This window comes from Montipora capricornis, chromosome 9, assembly GCF_036669925.1.
Source record: "Montipora capricornis isolate CH-2021 chromosome 9, ASM3666992v2, whole genome shotgun sequence".
In the NCBI taxonomy this organism is placed as follows: Eukaryota; Metazoa; Cnidaria; class Anthozoa; order Scleractinia; family Acroporidae; genus Montipora; species Montipora capricornis.
The window spans coordinates 18,255,153-18,275,152 of NC_090891.1; the positions used below are offsets into that span (position 1 = coordinate 18,255,153).

The following is a 20,000-nucleotide window of genomic DNA, read 5'->3' on the forward strand; positions in this document are numbered from 1 at the left end:
GATTGGTTGACAAGCTACGGTTCTCCGCATGAGCAATCAGCAAGTCCTAACCTCGTTCCCAGGGTCTCTCTTTTCTGCCTCATTTGTCGTTGACAAAGGAGGCAGAGGAGAGACTCTCGCGGAACGAGGCTGAAGCGCAGAGCTTGCAGGATAGGAATAGAAAGAAGCTGGGAAATTTCAAAAAGAACATAAGGCGCAAAGGCATCAATTTCGTCCGGTTGATGATGTATATGTAAACTCAGATTTGTGTTCCTCGTGATGCTTTCATGATTTCATATAAATATTTTTGTTTTTCGGCCATTTAAACTTCAGTAGATATAAAAACCCATATGGCGGAAATGAACATAACGAATAAATGATGAAATGGTATATGAAATGAATCATATTTGAACTGCGGATATGAAATCAAGTGAAGCTATGAACTTCGCAGTTATGAGAGCAATTTTTGCAATTGCGTAGAGAAGCCTGAAAAATTCAGGCCTGAATTTTTCAGGCTTCTCTACGCAATTGCAAAAATTGCTCTCATAACTGCGAAGATCATAGCTTCACTTGATAACGAATAAACTTGGCATTATAAAACATATACTGTATTTTGAAAAACGTTGAAGTCGAAAACTAGTTGTTGGGTTTCTGATGCTTTTTACATTGGAAAAAGCAAACGGAGATTGTGTGACAGGAAGATGGAACGTTTCAAAGCTCTCGATACAGCTGGTCACACCTCTACTGTTGCAGATCATGTTGTTTCCACCGGTCACAACATCAAATGGGACAATTTTGAGATTTTAGCGAATGGCAGGTCTGACCTTCATTGTAAAATAGAAGAAACTTTATTGATTCAGAACTAACTGCCATATAATAATATTAAGTTATCGTAATTGTTACTTCTACCATAACAACTTGCCATAAGATAGTTACCAGTGCTTCTCTTTTATCTTTTAGCTTTTAGAATTTATGCAGATGGCTTAAGCGTCACTTCTGATGATGTATGTTGCTACATACGAAACGTCAAGTTTTCAAAACACAGTATATGTTTTTTTAATGCGAAGTTTGCTAGCAATGTTCTTTCACGATTATTGATGAGCTACTGCCGTTTAAGTATTATACTTTTCTCAGTCACTTGTGCATTTTAAAGGGATACTTTTAACTCGAAATACTACTCACAATTAAGCATGGTTTTCACTAGTGACGCAAGCACAAGCGCAAGCACAATTGCAATCATAATATGTACTTATTGACTGAGTGGGAGGGCCGAACGGGAAAATATTTGGCCCGAGGTCATGGCGTACGGACCGAGCGCGAGAAAATCCCCGTATGAGGGCCGTACGCGATCCTAGCAGGGCCGGACGGCTTTTTCCGGCCCTGCTTGCGCCATCGCGTACGGCCCTCATACGGGGATTTTCTCAATAGTTTTGCAATGAAAGCGCGCCCGGGGCCGTACTGGTCATATGATAAGAGCACTTATTTTAGTACCGTGAAAATGGGGTTGACGCAAACATAAGCACAAGCGCTAGCACAAGCATAAGGATCAGAATTATTCGTTTTCCTTGTGCTTGCGATTATCTTTGCGTTCGCTTGCGTCGTGTGAAAACCAAACGCAGCATAAGCACACGGAAAATTTGCTATGTCTGGCCAATTAAAGCACTCGTTCCAGATTCACCGCGCCTGAGCATTTGAACAAAATGGCGGATGCCGTGGTTGTTTTTTAATGCTGATGTCGACGTTGGTTTTCACTAGCATAAACTACTTATGCGTGTGCTTGTGCTGGCGTAGCTAGTAAAAACCAGGCTTTAGCTTTCATTAGCTAAATTCTTTGTGGGCCTTTATTACACCCATTAAGAAATCACTGGTGATCCTTGCAATCTGTTTGGCTCTAAGCAGTGCCATTTATTCACGAATCGCACTGTATTTTGCAACAATGTTGCAAGATGTTGCGTTGAAATGTTGCGAGCGTTTGACCAGGCCTTAAAGCAGAAACACTTGCGTGTCGCACGTGCCGCACGATTATTTTTCCTCTTACAACATATAGTCGTGGTTACACTAGCCCTTTTTACCCATGGCTAAATAGCGTTTGCCCACGACGGGCAAGGACGTTTTTGTGTGAAACCGCTTTCCTTGAACAGGAACTGCCATAGGGTTATTTCCATGGATACATAACAGTTCTTAAACTGAAAAGTACGGTTTATCTGCTCCCTGAGGTGGCTTGGCTAATCATCAATCATAAAGCAGAACGTAGCTAACACACGAAGATCCCTAATTGTATAAATTATATCCTATTATTTTAACTGAAGGTAAAATGCAACCGCATCTCCAGTGGTAACATGAAACCTGAGCTGAACCAAACCCAAGCCATTTACCTTCTGCAAGGCCCCAAACCCAACGTGTGTGTAACCAGAACTAACAATAGGAAGTTTAAGCAAAGTCGACTGCAAAGACAAGGGCGACGCCACAAAGCAAGAATATCATTGGTTAAAAAAGGAAAAGTAACCGTGCAGCACAGAATTTCCGTGCCGTACCGCCGCAAAACAACAACGTGAAATCACCAAATTTCAGGTTTTGATGTCAAAGTGAGCATGTATCAATGAACCACTCATTTCAATTTTTATTTTAAAACAGTTCGTACCCATCCACTTACAGGATAGTTTGCCCGTATTGTACAAGATGAACAAGACAGAATAATCGCGAAATACGTTTTTATATCCATTTCCGTTGTCCTTGCGTAAAGCTCCCTCATATTTCTTTTATCAGGGGCACCCAACGTTAATTTTCGGAAAATATCTGTTCAGAAGACGATTTGAGATCAAGAATCTTCGGAACATTTGTAATAAAATCTCTTGCTTGCCTGCCTGTCCTAGGACTTTCGAACGTCTAAAATATGGTATAATTGCCCATTTTTAACGGATTTTTACCCCAAAAAGGTCACCTAGAATTTTCGAGAGCCTTTTTTCTGGCTGAAATTTTCGAAAAGGTGTGTTTTGATCCCTAAAATTTTCGGATCACTAGACTTTCAGCTAGGGAATCCGAACCGATGAAAAATTTTTAGGAAATAAAAATATACCTACATCTACCGTTTAAACACTAAAATACGTTTAAAAATGCTATGTTTAAGTGGTTTTGAACTATATTCTCGTTGGGTGCCCCTGTTTTGTGGCGTTGCTATATCTGTTGTCGTTTAATCTTCTCCTTGTATTTTCCTAGCTCGAGGAAAAGGAAGTGATAATCGTGCAAAGCAACTGGTCGAGGTTTGACTGTGTATCTGTGTGCAAGTTAATTGTTTTTTAATGTTGTGATGAGATGATAGTGGCATGTGACGTATTTAAATGATCCACCAATCAAAGCCTACCTGAGCAATTATATGAATAATTCGTGGTTGCGAAGGCACATAAAATATTGCCGGAAACTATAGCTGAATATGTATTGTTCGCATTTAACCTAAAAAGCAAAGATTCCTGTCATTTAACAGCACAAACAAACTATTAAGTGGTCCATTAAAAATTAGCTCTCATATGGAAATTTTGTGATTTTGCTCTAAGGAGCATTTGACCGTAAACCCGGTTAAATTACGGCAACGGGTAGAAAATACGATCCATGAGTATGGACTAAACATTATGTTTCTCACCACGTGAAATCGTTTTGGCCCGAGAGGAGTCCTCTAAAAATTATACACGTTATGGAATACATAAGAAACATTTCCACAATGCCAGTGAACTAAATTAGTGCCATGAAACAGAATTTCCTTTCCAATTTACACAGATTTATATATTGCGGTACCTTATTCCCGTTGCGGGTTTTTTGGCAAGAGTTCTCAGTTAGTCAAACGCACCTCTAACGTGGAGACAACTTCATTTTTGCCGTCGTGTTATGCTCCGGCGCTTTAAAGAAAAAAATTGAAACACGGCGTTCCTATCTTTAGAAACACTTGTTCGTTTTGGTAGCTTTTGAGTGAAACAATCCCTATTTATGCAAAGCACTGGATGCTTTCAGCGTCGAAATGCTGCCAATTAGAAATAAGTAAACAGCACTCAACTACTTAAAGCTGTTTTTCAGTTTTGCCGACTTATAGATCAGTGAATTAAACCTTGGCAATTAAACTACAATTTACCAGCGACCTTGAAAGAGAGGACCGAAAATTACCTGTCATTATGTTGCAGTTCAAAATTTTTAGAAAAAAGATCAGTGTTCCGCCGGTCAAGGAAATCTCAATCTAGAGGGCACTGTACATGTTCAATCGACTTGTATGGCCGTTCAATATCACCTAACCACGTTCAAGACTAGTTTAATGGAGTGTTTTTTCAAAATCAAATGGACCTTTTATTCCTGTGTATACAACTCTAGTGCTTTGCGCTTTTAGCACTTTCAGGTTAGCAAACAAAAGAGTGTGATGTCCATTTAGCATTACATGCGTTTTAGTTTCTCACGAAGCTTCGCCTTTTAGAGGTGCTCTCTGGTCCATTAGCTCCCCTTTCGGTATAATGCATCTATCAGCTGAAATACAAGTCTCTTTTATCTTGAAGTATAAAGGCTTTTAACAGAAATTGCATTTGTTTGATCCGCTGGGGAAAAAGGTAATTCACGACCAGCAAAACAAATCATCAAGCAAAATACAAACAATTCATTGAAAAGGGAATCAATAATGGAAAAAAATCATGTTAAATCGAGTAAAAATATAAACTTCTTGGTATCTTACTGATTATTTATTGAAAAACGTCTAAGGCAAAACTATTGTTATTGATATAGAACTATTTTCGGCGTTTTATTTTCTCCGAATGTTACACCATTCCTTTTTATTGAAGCTTAAATTTGGCTACCTTCTCAAGTTAAAGTTGACTTTCGATTTTCAGGTCAGTTTTATGGAATTATTTCTTCTAAAACCATGGTCAGGGATTGGCGTTACGTTGAGTTTTGATGTGCTCAGAATTGTCAAGAAAAGCAAAAGCATTTCTGGAGGTTTTCTCGTGGAATGAAATTATGGGGAGAGGAGACGAGAAAAAAATGAAAAGAAAAAAAAGGGGTAAAACTTTTCAGAGCGGATTTGGCCCAAGGCACAAGTTATATATTGAGCTTGCGACTCTCTGAGTCAAATGAAAACGCATCGTTAGGGGGAGGGTTGCTCCCAATAATTAGTGCTAGGGCCTGGTGGGTGTGAGACAACGTAATGACTGAACATAAAATTTTGAATGCTTATTGTTTTTTTTTTTCCATGCTCAGGAATGAATAAAAAGTCTGACCTCAGGCATACTGAAACCCAATTGAGGATTAAGAACAAATGATGGCTATGAAGAGCCAGACATCCCAACGTTACGAAACTATCACATGAAGCTTAAATATCAGAACTTATGAATTATTAACGCCAATAAAGGCAGTCCGACTATCTTATCATGCTTTGAAATGAAAGAAAATTTGATTTAATGACTTTCTTATCATATGATTTCTTTAATGCCTGTACTTTTAGGGGGTAGTTATATGAAATGAATAATAAACACTGTAATTTACTTATCTTTGTAAGTCGCTATTGCAGTACTCCAGTTCCTCTATGTACTTCTCTTTGCGGACTGGTTTATTCAATTAACGTACATATTATATCTATATACATATCTGTACGCATGAAAAAGGCAGATTTAAAGTATACAGAAACAGGAAAATAAGTTTATTGTTGTTATTTCATTTACCAGAGCGTTTACGTAGAGCAACTTAGTTCATTAAATTTTTACGAGTAACGTCACAAGGATAATGAAAGGACAAAAACTAATTAATTCTCGAGCACTTCAAAACAGTCGTGATAATTGACGTTTTGTGTTGGTCAGATAAGAAATGAGATTGATTCTATAAAGAATTGATAACATTTTTTGTGTTACTTTTTATTTACCCCTCCGTAGTATATCTTATCGCTGGCAAGAAAAAAAACTTAACTCGAAAACTTATCTTTAATAACGGGAGGCATTGTCTATGAACGAGTATTGCCTCATAATAAAGTACTAAAATCATTGATAATGTAGTTGGTAATTATTGTAAACGTGTATGAAGGAACCATTGAGTTGTTTATGGAACAGATGCATTAATTCTTAATTAAGAGAACCCGCAGCTTCTGTTCAATATGAGGTGGACAAAGATATTATATCACTGCAGTATGTACAGAATGCCCAAACGGGAAAAGAGAGGTACCCATGTTCAAAGAAGTTAGTCCTGTTTGACGGAGCTAGCATTGGGATGGATGATATCCTGGTAAAGCATGCGCGCACGCGTAGTGGTTACCGTTCGCGTCTCCCACCTTAGCAGGATCACGCAGGGTCCGTATTGCGGCTTCCGAAGGCAATCCTGTAGAGCTATGCCTTTTTACTGTAGTTCTCGTACTGCAAAATGGGCCATGAAGTCTCAAACTGACTTTATACATCGTGTTCATGGAAGCCGACTATAGAACGTACATCTCGAAACAGGCAAACAAGCTGATGATGTCGATGATGACGTAATGATGGTGATGATGATGATGGAGGAGGACAGGACCAGCGTAACAAAGCAGAGGCACCGGATCTCTACGGATAACGGAGACGGGAACCCTGGTCAGCATGTTGCTTGTTAAATGAAGAAAGGTGGTGCTGCTTTAGATAATGCATTCTTCACAGTTCCGTCCACCTTGCTCTTTTGGGTATTCATCCCACAGTTGCCTCATTTCCACGCCCCTTGGGTAAGCCTGCGCTTAAGTTCTGGACATTCAAAAATGACAAAGAGCAGCATCCGAATTTTCTCATCAAATTGTCCCTCTTCTCTCCAAATGTTTGGAATTTTTCATAGAAATGATCATACTCCTTAACAAGGGGCCTTAATAAATGAAACGGAAAAAATCTATTTGCCCCATTGTTCTACCTACTCGACAAATATGATGCATTATATAACTCTCGACAGTCTGGCATAAGGGTGAGAGAAAAACGAAGACTTGGAACACACACCCAATCACATGAGCCACAAGAGTAATAACTGATTCAAATAATTTTAATGTTTGAATTTAAACACCGGACCCCGACGGCGGCCTCGGAAAATCGCCGGGTCAAAACTGCCGATTTTTAAATGAGTGCCGGAGGCGTTTCATCGGGGTCCCGGAGTTTATTCGGGTTCGAGGTCACAAGGCCGGTTACAAGTAAATAGTAATCTCTTGAATGGCACTGTTACGACATACCAAGTACAGTATGCTGTTTTGGTATTTTAATAAACGTTCAAAGGCAAAATTATTAAATGATTTGCATACATTGGCTGAGACAAACGAGGAGCACGTTAACGACATATCTTTTACTTGCTCCTACATCATTCATATATTGTTTATGTATTGTTTGTTAGTGATACAGATCTTGATTGCAACATGGTACACGTGCCATACGGTACCGTACGGTACCATAACACTCTAACTTCGGGTAATACAAGTAAAAATCGTCCCGCACTGACAAACTACCCCTAGGTCTCCGAAGATCGGTAATAATGAATCAACCTGGAAAAATGGCTGAAAATTGCATTTCATTAATAAACGCCGGACCCCGATTAAAGGCAGGCCTCGAAAAAAAAGCCGGGTCAAAACCGCCGATTTCTAAAAAAACGCCGGGGGCGTTTAATTGAGAAAATACGGAAAATTCAATAATGTGGATCATGTGACATCTAAACACAGTTACCCTGGTCCTTAGGGCTTCGTCATGCGTTCCTCCCCCACGAACGTCTGCTGAAACGAAAAACCACTTCCGTGCTATCAGAGGCCATTTCCCAGTTTTGGATAAACGCAGCGTTTGATTGGCTACCTACAACATAGTTAGTCAATGCTGATTGGTTCATAGCCCCTGCAGGGTTTTGGCCCGGAGGCAAAAACCCGAGGAGACAACCTAGAAGCCCCGGCGTAAAAAGATGAAATATGTAAATTGGTAGAGATTGTGTAGGGGAAAGCAATCTCCATTTGCTCAACCGAACGCGCAATGTGGTATCGGTATTGCTTAAATAGGCGGGCAAGGTGGTGTCCGTATTGTTCTCCGAGTTCGCGAGATATTCTGGGTAACTTGAGTCACAAGGCAGAAAGTCAAAAGGAGCATCGAAGTTTAGCACAGGGATTGTAGGTGAATATATTTTTTAATATTTACATCGATTCCTTTTACTTTGAAAATGAAGGGTTACAGTATCTGATAGAAAATCATATTGCCTGGGTCAGAAATCGATTCAGTTTTCAGGTACAAATCATAAACAGGGGCGAGGATTTGTCAGACACAAATGAAATCATAAACAGGGGCGACAGACTCGGCCCACAAACTGCTATAGACGCAACCTCAGAAAGAAAAAGCATAGTCTCAGTATCAATATTTTCAAACATTCTTCGATCCTTTTTACAACAGTTATTCACAGATAATAATCATAATGTGCAGCACATATTAATTGGAAAACACCTCAACTGCCATCCGTATTATCTTGAGCGGGGGCAGATGTAGTGAAAACTATTACTACTTTAAATAGAGGGCAAACGACCGGTGAACGGAAGTGTCTTTTCGTTTCAGCAGAGGTCCGTTCAACCTCGTTTCCAGGGTCCCTCTTCTCTGCCTCCCATGTCGTTGAGGAAGACACCCTGGTTCCGGCTGCATTGTCACGTGGCCTTCAAAATCCACGAGCGTCCAGGTCGTTCGAATTTTCACCTGTGTAGAAGCAACACTGACGAAGTGTTTTTTTTTGGTGATCGTTTCGCCGCTCGACATCGAAGGTCTTGTCGGTCACCTAAGCTCTTCTTTTTATCTTGACCGCTTTTGTGAGAATCTCCCGTGGAAATATAACATTTCTTTTTGAAACTTACATTGTATGGTAAAGATTATTTACTTATTTATTTATTTATTTATTTATTATTTATTTATTACTTACTTTTAAAAATCCTTGTCGAACGAATACGAGTTGCGGATCAAAATATAACCAAAACCTCCCCCTCAAGGGGTGCCACGAGACCAGCCGCAACCATGGTCTCTTTCCTCAACGACAAAAGAAAGACCCTGGAAACGAGATTGACGTTCGTGGGGGAGGAACGCGTGACGAAAGCCCAAAGAACGTTCGCGTGGGGTTCTGCGTGGGAGGTTAAAAGTTACCCAGTCGTCCCCGAACATCTCCAGCAAAACCTGCAACGCCTACAACATTTTGTTCTTCTGGAGTTTCGGTTTTTCGGACGAGAAGATGAGAGTATTTCGCTTCTTCTCGTTGTTTTCTTTTGCCTATACCTGTAATTTGCTATCCATTCAAGCGGGAGATATCAACAAGTCAAGCGATCGTGCGCACAATGATACGAACGACATGGTTGCACGACAATTGTTCAAGGAATTTTCCAAAGTTCACAACAGGACGTACCTCAATGACCCGGAAGAATATAGCAGAAGATTGGTTATATTTAAGGTATCTCTATTGTTCATTTATTTCTAGTGACAAAAATTCCATTAAGTGTACGTATTCGGCTTTAAACACGATTTTTATCGCAATTCAGTGTTCAGTGTACTGGATTTTCAGTTCAAGCGTTATTTTTGCTCTCTCAACTTTCTTTTTCCATTGTGTCTTTTTCAACTCCATGTGAACACCAATAACTTTATTGTTGAGTTAATGTTGCAGTGATCAATAATAATGGCCGTAGTTATACTAGAGGACGTTTAAGACGTCCAGACGCATTAAACGTCTGGCCGTAAGTGCGACTAATATAAATATGGGACGCACTTAACTTCGACGGCTAGAAATCAAATTCACTATTTTCTTCAAAAGATACTGAGATTCACCAAAGAGACTGTGTGCACTTCATTGCTAAGACGCACTTAACTTGAGACGTTTAATTCGTCTGACGTTTAATGCGTCCACCTTATTTCCCGTATTTATACTAGTCGTCTAAGACGTCTAAGATGTCTTAGACATCTGAGACGTCTTAGACGTCCTCTAGTATAAATATGGCCAATCTTTCAGGAGCCTAATAGTTTCTTTTTCAGTGTATATTTAACAATCATTCCATGCATATGTGCGTCAGTGTGTTATATGATTTGGCAATGAACAGTTGCGTATACTGTACACCATGCAGGAATGGAATAATATTAATGCTGTATTAAATTTCGTTAACCATTAAACTGTTTCAATAATATTATTTCACAAAATGATCAATGTAATCAGTTTCCATAAACAAAGGCCACACATGTAAGAACTAGATAACCAAGATTACACATAAGTGACCCAGTCAGAAATCTAGACAAGCAGTATTTGTTACATGTTGTGTGACATGTTGTGACAATCTAGCTGTCAACAGAGTATTTTTTTTCCAATGGCATGGTTGGAAAAAACATGGAACAATAGCTGAGATTAAGAATTCAATGATATTGTATCACTATGTTGAGATGTACAGGAATGCATTTTGTCGTCTATCATCCATGTTGTATAGTGCAGAAGGAAATCTGAATTTGATTATTTTAATTTCATCTCCAAATACTTGAAAATTAAAAAACTTGCAGCTCTTATCTACATCCTCATTCTCATACATGGTACATGTAGCTGTTTCAGTGCACTCAAGATTTATTTTGGCTGGATAAAAGATGCAGGGTATAGTCAAAATGAAGAGATCTTAAGAGCGAAGCCTAAAATGAGATCTGATCGCGGTTTACTTTTGTGGCAAATGCAACCTACCAATGATTAATGCTTCCTTGTTCTGTCGGCATGCTTTCAAGAACAATGCATATAACAATGTGGAATGATACATTTACATGTACATGCTTTTCTTATGTACAGTGAAAAAATCTTCTGTGTAAAGAAAGTAATATAGTGATTTTCATCGCAGGAAAGCCTTTCAAGACATGCAAAGTTAAATGCAAGAGAAAAGGAACTAAATGGCACAGCAGTGTACGGTGTCAATCAGTTTTCTGATTGGACAGTCCAAGAATTTCGAGGTAGATATTGACAATGTTACCATGACAACATACCATGTACATGTACATTCTTTTGATATTTCTTGAAATCATCGCTACTCCTTCTAATAATTACCCCCTCTAATAGTGACTTTCTGTGGTGGATTATTTGAATTACAGTAGTATCCACATTCAAGGAATCACTGCACAAAGTACCCAATTACATGTACTTTATGACAGTTGCTCACATGTACAGTGTACATGTATGTTAACCTATTTTTAAGTAACCCTGTGCTTTTTTTCTTTAACCCAATGACTCCAAAGAGTAAGACTTAAGAGATTATAAGGCCAAGACACACTAGCTGACAAGTCGCAGTGACAGGTGTCTGCGACCAGTCGCTTTGTGTGTACAACTTGCAAAACAAGTCGCTGCGACATGATGCCTGTTCAGTGCACATGCAGTGATCTTGTCTGAGGGGTGCAATGTAAACTAGTTTTCTAATTTAATTTGGCAGACCATATGATGCTCTCTCATTGGTTCATTGATATTTTGTCGCAGTAACTTGTTGCCAGAAGTGTACAGTGTGGACATGGTGTGACAGTGTTGCTTTCACTAATTTTGTTGTTGCAATCAGTCACATGAATTCAAACTGGTTTGAATTTCTGAAACTGATTGTATTGACAAAATTCTGCCCCACGAAGTTAACCATGTCACACAAGCCAAATTGTTGTGGTGTAGTATAATGTATTTTATTAAATATATATCATTGTTTGCTGATTTTGATACTTTTCTTGAGTATACTTTCCTTTTGTTCCCTACCGTTAAGTAAAAAATTCACAAGAGGGAATTCATCTGAAGACTTGTTGTTGTTAGTAAATAGCACAACACAGTCCTGTATAACCTTTTTTTCTAAGTTTGGTTTAAATTAATTATTTGTCAATTTGCAGAATTCCTAGGAAGAGGGTTAAAAACAGATCACAGAGCCCTTAGCCTAGAGCCAGAAATATGCAAATGGTGTTACTTAAACATCAACATTAGTGCAACACCTTCAAGTCAAGACTGGTATGTGCGATCTACATTGAACAATTTTATAGTAACAGTTAATTATTGCAATTATGATTGGCAGGTTCTTGCACTTGAACTGCACACTTGTCAATATCTTTATTTTTAATTATTTTTTTATTACCTAAATTCATTTCAATGAAATAAATGTATATTTGGAGTGCAAATTACAGACAAAAGAGAGAAGGGGATCCTCACACTTAACTAGACAATTTAAGCACTGTTGTCTGTAATACACTAGTGTAGACACCTGAAAAATTGAGATGACTTCAACAGCGCAGCTGAGTGGATTCGTAGCTCAGTTGGTAGAACATTGCACAGTGGCATTGCAGACATCACAGGTTCGAATGATTTCATTGAAGCCAGTGTATAAGAGACAAGGTTAAACTTTTCTCTTTTGTTAATTCATTTTAGGGGTAAAAGAGGAATGGTGACGGATGTGAAGAATCAAGGAAAGGTGATTGATACATGTACATTTTCAATGTACTGTAATTTGTTCTTTGAAAATTTTATTAATTTTGTTCAGTTTTTAAACCTTTGTTCCTTTCTTCGCTTAAGTGGAGTGAGTTATTATTATTAATAATAGCTATTGTGCTAATACTCTGTTTGTCTTTTCCCTTTTTCCCTGTACAGAAAAGGAAGCCCTTCTGGGCTTCTGGGCTTTCACCTTGTGAAAATTGTGGTGCTATGACATTTTAGGGAGCAAAATACTAAAACGAAACACTCCCTGCCATCCCAAACAAGGGAAAACCCATGCTGCTATAAAATTCTATAATTTTCTTGTCTGGTTTTTGTTTGCCTTTGCCTTCTTTCAATGTGTACCTGGTTCAATTCACAGACCCAACATTGTGTGGGTTGAGTTTGCTTGTTCTGTCCTCTGCTCTAAGAGATTTTTCCAGTTTTTTCCCTCATAAAAAACTAGCAGTTTGATTCAATGTCCTCCAATTAGATCAGCACTTTTGCTTGCCTATTCACTACTTACACAAATCCCATAATGCACCTCTTTAACCGCCCAAAAATTTGATTTCCCTCAGGACATCATCATGTCGCAGGAGAACTTGCAAACAATGATTATGCAAAAGTTTTGGGGGGTAAAAGAGGTGTATTATGGGATTGTGCCAAGTAGCGAATAAAAACTTATTATTATACAGATAATGATGAAATACCAGGATTTCTCCTTTTACTAAAAAATCATATTTTCTCTGCGCACATGCAGTGAACATATCACTTTTATCTTTCACATGTGAAGATATAGCTTCCTCTTCATTGTACGATACTTTTGTGCCTTAATACAATTCTTCTCTACGACATTAACATTTTTATTGTAAAATTATACATTATCATGATCTATTTTTCATAACTTTCATTTCTTGTTTCGTGTTACACAACATGCATGTTTTAGCGTGACCACTTTTTCATCATTTCGAAAATGAGAAAAACAAGTGGTTTTAAATCTAGACATTTCGTCAATATCTATGTAATAAACAGAACATTACATGGCCGCTTGGGGATACGAATTTTATCTTCTCATGCTGAAAGTATCTCTCACTTGTTCGCTTCGCTCACTCGTGAGAGATACCTTCAGCACTCGAAGATAAAATTTGTATCCCCGCGTGGCCATGTAATATCCTCTATTTGCTGGGGCTTCCAAAAATCTCACATATAGATTTAGCCAAGCAATAAAAGCTGAGCTCCTGGCTTGAGCCAGTGATCCAATCAAAAACCAGTACCTGGTCAGTGGCCAACTTATAAAAATTCGGCTGACCTCAATGAGCTTTAGGTTTGAGCCTACGATATGAGCACAGGATACTGGTCAGCGGCTACATGTACCTTGTTTTGACAGGTGTCAATTAAACATGAAATGGATGTCCAATATCAAAGATGTTGCCGCCAAAAACAGGGGTTGCTCCACAGTGTTTCACCTTGGCATACATGGAGGGATGGATGGTCATACGATGATTAAAACAAAATTTTCTCGTACAGATGGGTTACCATATTTTATTTTATTACATAGATACTGATGAAATACCAGGATTTCTCCTTTTACTAAGAAATCATATCTTCACCGCGCGCAGTGAACGTATCATTTTTATCTTTCACATGTGAGGATATAGCTGTCGTCATGGTAACGAATACGATTAGTCAATAAAACGCGAGCTTCCTCTTCATTGTCCGATACTTTTTTGCTTTAATATAATTCTTCTCTACTACATTAACATTTTTATTGCAAATTTTACATTATCATGATTTCTTTTTCATATCTTTCATATCATATCATATGCGTGTTTTAGTGGTTGGTGAACACTTTTTCATCATTTCGAATTTAATGAATAGAACAAGTTGTTTTAAATCTAGACATTTCATCAATATCTATATAATAAACAGAACATTACATGGCCGCTTGGGGATACGAATTTTATCTTCTCATGCTGAAAGTATCTCTCACTCGTCCGCTTCGTTCACTCGTGAGAGATACTTTCAGCACTCAAAGATAAAATGCGTATCCCCGCGTGGCCATGTAATATCCTCTATATCCATGGTGCTCCGCCCACACACCCTTTGGTTATTGTTGTAATTGATAAAAATGAGAACACTGAAACCCTGGTTAACCCATTGACTCCCAGGGGTTCTCCATTGACGAGTAAAATTGTCTGGCGTTAGACAGAGTAAAATACTAAGTCTGGCCGGTTTCGGCCGGTTTGGATGTCAATGGGCTAATCATGGCTTGACTGTAGTGATGTTTGGGCAATTGATTGGATGTATGGTTGAACAGGTCTGAAATTTAAGATAGCAAATACTTTATTGGCTAAATGTGAGTATGCAAGTACCAATACCAATTGTTTTTTTTTTTGTTTATTAAATCAATTTGAATTTTTTTTCATGTGCTGATTTCATGGAATAGTGTGGGAGCTGTTGGTATGTGAATTAGATTGTATTATCTCCATAATATTATTCTACATTACTGAACTTTATAGTTGTTTCTTAAATTTGGGCGTAAGTGTGACAATTAATTCTTATGTCTAGAAATTATCACTGTAGGGTCATTCCAGTGGTAAGAAAACCAGCCTTCTCTCTACTGTGCATGCTCCAAGATGTTTTTCTGGCGGTCACACCAAAACACAGACTACAGACTGTGCAGACCAGGGGTAAAATATGGCGTTACCCTCACTATTTTTGAGAGCTAACTTTAAACAGGCTAGCCGAATGTTATTTAGGCTTAATTAGGCTAACCAGAATGATATTCAGGCTAACCGATTTTTCATTTTACAGACAATCTGCAGTCTGCATTTTTCAGTGTCACTTTTTCTGGGTACACCCTCTTATCATAAATTATACCATAATACAGTAATTATAATAAATTATTATAATTCTTATTTTCTATGGTACATGTATAATTTAGACTTCTTATTCCAATTCTGAAAAAAAAAATAGTTACCTGTTTATTAAAATTGCTTTCAGTTATAAAGACATTGTATTAATTCATTAGTCGTTATGGTGTCTATTATTGCTAATGATTTATTACAATTATAGTTATTATTGTTTTTAGTGTCATTAGTGTTTATATTTAATTTACTTTTATTATTGTTAGTATTAATTAACAATGTCTTCTCAGAGGGCTATTTACCTACTGTAAGACATCTACCATGGCACCATAATGATTTACGATACCAAAACAATAGCGTGCTTTATTAGAGCTACATATTACGCAAAGTTAACTTGAATCTCCTGGAAAACAAAACGCAGCTCAGTTAACAGTTATGGAATAAAGCACTGTGTCAAGTTTTTTTCGCTGTCAATAATGATACAACTTATAATAATTATTGTAATAATAATATTTGTTGTCATTGTTATTATTGATACTGAAACGGAGTAATATTACCCAATTCTTATTAGTGCATGTACCTGTTGAAAGTGTACCGGTATTCTTGATGATAATAACCTGGTAACTGTTGTTTTGCAGGGCATTCAGTGCCACTGAATGTGTTGAAACCCAGTGGGCCATCGCAGGAAACACTTTGACTGAACTCAGTGTTCAGGAACTTATTTCATGCGTTAAGAAGGATGGTTGTGCTGGCGGCAATACTTTCGAAGCCTTATACTGGCTTCAAAATTCGGTATGTCTGTCATATTTAGCTTTTAGAATATACTGCTATTCCTCTAGAAACAAAAATGAGAATTAAGGATGAAATGTGACCGCTTTTTTTATCCACAGCTTTTTTTTTTGGAAGTTTGGCTCATTAAAATTTCTGCCCGTGGCCTTTTTGAACGATGATGATGCTGGCCATTTCCCTGATACTTTTACAGGAAGGACATTGATCAGTGAGCATAATACATGTAAAGACCCTCCTGTAAAAGGGATTTTAAGGTACAAGCTTTAGATTACCCCTGATGAAGACGTGGGTTATGACAGATAATCTCTGGTAAGACTCCAAGCAGTCGCTTCATAAATCAGTCGAGTGGCCTGCTTTTCTGAGGCAGTTGCGTTTCGTCGTGTAAATGAAAAAAGACCAAGCGAGGCTTGGGAAGAGGAGAGAAAGAAGGGACTTCACTCTTTTCTGTAACCAACTAGCCTGTGCAGCTGGGGGTATTGTTGGTTGGTGCAAATTAACCAGCAGCAAAGCTGTGCGGAGGATCCCCATTCTTAATGCGGCTTATGCCTCTGGCACCAATAATATCGCCAGGTAGTAGTATAAACCGACGCGTTCAGAATTTCCAAATCAAACGCCATAGATCGTGGTAATCGTTCCTGATCACAGCATCACCGAAGACCAGATTAGGTCGAATGATATCTATGGATAGTTGCCTTAGAGAAGAAGGAGAATTTGTTACAGGAAATGGCTTCAAACAAGTATTGAGTCATCACTTCTGCAGAACAAGCTCTGCCTTCTGACTTCAGATTTAATGACAGACGAGTCATACGTTCTAAACAATAATTTGTCCTTGATAGTTTGGACAAACGTCACACTGCCGATACTTACCAAAATACTCCAACATTCAATTTGAAAAAAATCAAAGTCCTCTCTCTGCTTAGCTTTTCTACCTCTCTTTTTACCGGGCTTCTTTGGAATGTCGTTCAGTAAATACAGTAGTTTTTTTCTGCGAATAGTTGATTGAATTTGACAAGGACATAAATATTCCCACGCCATTACTGTAGTTATTTTGAGTGTTTATTTCATTACCAATAAAAAAGGCAGAACTATCTGTCTTATCACTTTCACTAATAAAATTTTCAGATTTGGTGATTCTAAACCTGTCGCTTACAGAAAAGGGTGCAGTCCCTTATTTCTCTCTTCGTCGTAAGCCTCCCTCAGTCTTTTTATTCATTTGCATGACAAAACACAACTGCCTCAAAAAAAGCAGGCTGCTCGACTGATTTATGAAGGGACTGCTTGCAGTCTAATCTCTGGTAAAATGTAAGTGCTACACAGCCAAGATTTGAAACAACCAACCGTGGTCAAGAAATGGAAAAAGCATGCTCTCAATCAACATGATAATTCCTAGAAACAATTTTGATTGCCTATTTACTGATAAATTTCATTTTTCAGGGTTACCCGCTGATTCTTGCAACTGAATTCCCCTATGTTGATAAATCTACCACTTGCAAAACAAATATCTTGTAAGTATATAAATATAGTGTACGTATCCACACTTGTTTATTACAGTTATGTTTGCTATGAACATATCATCATTTGAAAGCTCTCCTAACATGAATTTTGTTTTGATATAGAAGAGAGGAAGGTGCAAAAATCAGGTGTGCGTGTGACCTGTTCAGGGACAAGTATGTGGAAGATCATCAATGTTTAGAAATATCAACCTCCAAATAGAGAACTGAACTGCTGTGTCTTTGTAACTTTCTTATCGGGCTTCGTGCCTGATGATCCGCAGACAAAGGGGAGTTTTAAAGCCAAAGAGGATAACAGCCCTGAAAACGTACAGTACAGTAGAATTGAAGGATGCTGCTACTATTGCCTCTACTACTACTACTATCACTACCACTACCACGATCATTGCTAGTTACCACTGCTACTGCTACTGCTACTGCTACTGCTACTGCTACTGCTACTGCTACTGCTACTACTATTACTACTACTACTACTACTACTACTACTACTACTACTACTGTTTTTACTGCTGCTGCTGCTGCTGCTACTACTACCATACGTCTTCTACAACTGTACAACTACTACCACCACTACTATGTACCACTACCACATACAGATTGCTGACGCAATGAATAACCACTTTACAACTATAGCTGAACAAGTACTTCCTTCTTCTGCAACACAGTTATCATCAGTCTTACATAACAACCCGAATGTGCCTTTTGCTAGTTTTCAAGGCAGTATCTACGCTAGATACAGGGAAAGCAGCTGGAGCGGATAATATCCCGGTAAAAGCAATTGAATCCGGGCTGGCTTCATTGTACCCAGCATTGCATATCTATTTAATGAATCTTTCCGTCTAGGTGAATTTCCCTTAAAGTGGAAAATCGCTCGCGTTTCACCCCTTTTTAAAGGAGGGATTTCTACGGACTGCAACAACTATCGACCAGTGTGTGTTTTACCTTGTTTAGCCAAAGTGCTAGAAAGACTTGCAAATCAACAATTCGAAGACTTTGCAGTTGAAAACAAACTGATCAGCGGAAAACAATTTCACTATCAACACGTTCATCATGTAATATAGCCTTAATCCGCCTCGTTGATGAATGGAACTGGCCCATTGATAGTAAAATAGTAGCTGTAGCTGGACCTACGAATTTAAGCCCTTGATGTCATCCCGGATGTCATAAATCGTAATCTACAATTAAAGAAGTTGGAATCTGCAGGTGAGTCCGGCTCTGCGTTTCATTGGTTTAAAAACTACCTTGATAATCGTAGACAATATGTAACTTGCAACTCAATAGAATCAAAATCTTTATCACTTCGACACGGGGTCCCACAAGGGTCCGTCTTAGGACCAACTCTCTTCTGCGCACATTATAACGATGTTACATCAGCAGTGAAGCACTCAAGTTGTACTTTGTTTCCTGACGATGCTGAGATCTATTACATTGACGGAGATATCAACAAAGCATCTAATTGTATTAATGGAGATCTTGACAACATTAGCTTATAGTTATCAAGTAATCAAATGGTTGTACACCCAGGGAAATCAGAAGTCATGAAAATTGGAACTAAAAGGAGTCTAAAAAATTCTAATGATCTAAAGATCTTTATTCACGATCATCGTCTCAAGGAAGTTACAAACTATAAATATCTTCAGTTGGTGTTTACGTCGATACTAGTACCTTGACTTGGAAAGAGCATCTTTCATATATGCAACAAAGAACGTATCCAAAAATCTTATAAACAGACTTTCTAGATTCCTGACTAGAAGCGTTCTATTGAAGATCTATAAACCAGACTTATAAACAAAGTATAAACAAACCATGCTACCAATCTTTGCTTACGGATGTTCTGTTTGGATGGAATGTTCAATTTCAATGATAGACAGCCTAGAAAGGCTCCAAAATCAGGTTATGCGCACCATACTCAAAGCTAACAGGAATTCATGCACTCAGAGTATGAGATCTAAATTGGGACTCTGAACATTAAAAAATCGAAGGCGTTTTCTGAGATTTCCGTTGGTCTATAACATCATCAACGACTATAGCTTTCCAAACCAACTAAAAGGCTATCTACCTTGGCGATCAAGTCTGCACAGGAGAGACCTCAGAGACAATACTACACTGCATTTACCAAAAGCAAATACAACATTTGGACAAAAAAACTATTCAATATGCTGCACCGAAGGATTGTAACGATTTACCAAAGTCAATAAGATCAATTACAACCTTTTCATCATTCAAAGTAGCCTTATAGTGTTTTTGCTAAAATCGGACAAATGAAGTGATAGATGCACGGTAAATGAAATATTGTATTTCTTATTGCTATCCTTTTTTATTTGTTAAGATAATATTTAAATAGTTGATCATTTTATGTGGTTTATCTGCTCATGTATTGACGCCAGTTTGTTTTTAACAAACTGTTACACTTTTAGCAGTTTAAATAAAGTTATTATTATCACTA

General features: G+C 38.1%; 1 protein-coding gene and 1 long non-coding RNA gene across 2 annotated transcripts in view; one reads left to right on the plus strand and one right to left on the minus strand.

The window, feature by feature from the left end:
- Positions 1-3,926, minus strand: part of LOC138016438 (uncharacterized) — a 9,977-nt gene extending 6,051 nt beyond the window's left edge. Inside the window, exons 1-2 of the long non-coding RNA XR_011125798.1 lie at positions 3,821-3,926; positions 3,341-3,429 (exon numbers count right to left, since the gene is read on the minus strand). This is a non-coding gene — a long non-coding RNA (uncharacterized lncRNA). The remainder of the gene's footprint in view (positions 1-3,340; positions 3,430-3,820) is intronic.
- A 5,176-nt stretch (positions 3,927-9,102) lies between these two features.
- Positions 9,103-20,000, plus strand: part of LOC138015412 (cathepsin O-like) — a 21,948-nt gene continuing 11,050 nt past the window's right edge. The window contains exons 1-8 of the mRNA XM_068862436.1: positions 9,103-9,390; positions 10,802-10,910; positions 11,817-11,931; positions 12,346-12,388; positions 14,834-14,847; positions 15,893-16,046; positions 17,478-17,548; positions 17,660-17,710. Of these exons, the coding sequence (XP_068718537.1) occupies positions 9,175-9,390; positions 10,802-10,910; positions 11,817-11,931; positions 12,346-12,388; positions 14,834-14,847; positions 15,893-16,046; positions 17,478-17,548; positions 17,660-17,710 (773 nt within the window). The 5' untranslated portion in view covers positions 9,103-9,174. The remainder of the gene's footprint in view (positions 9,391-10,801; positions 10,911-11,816; positions 11,932-12,345; positions 12,389-14,833; positions 14,848-15,892; positions 16,047-17,477; positions 17,549-17,659; positions 17,711-20,000) is intronic.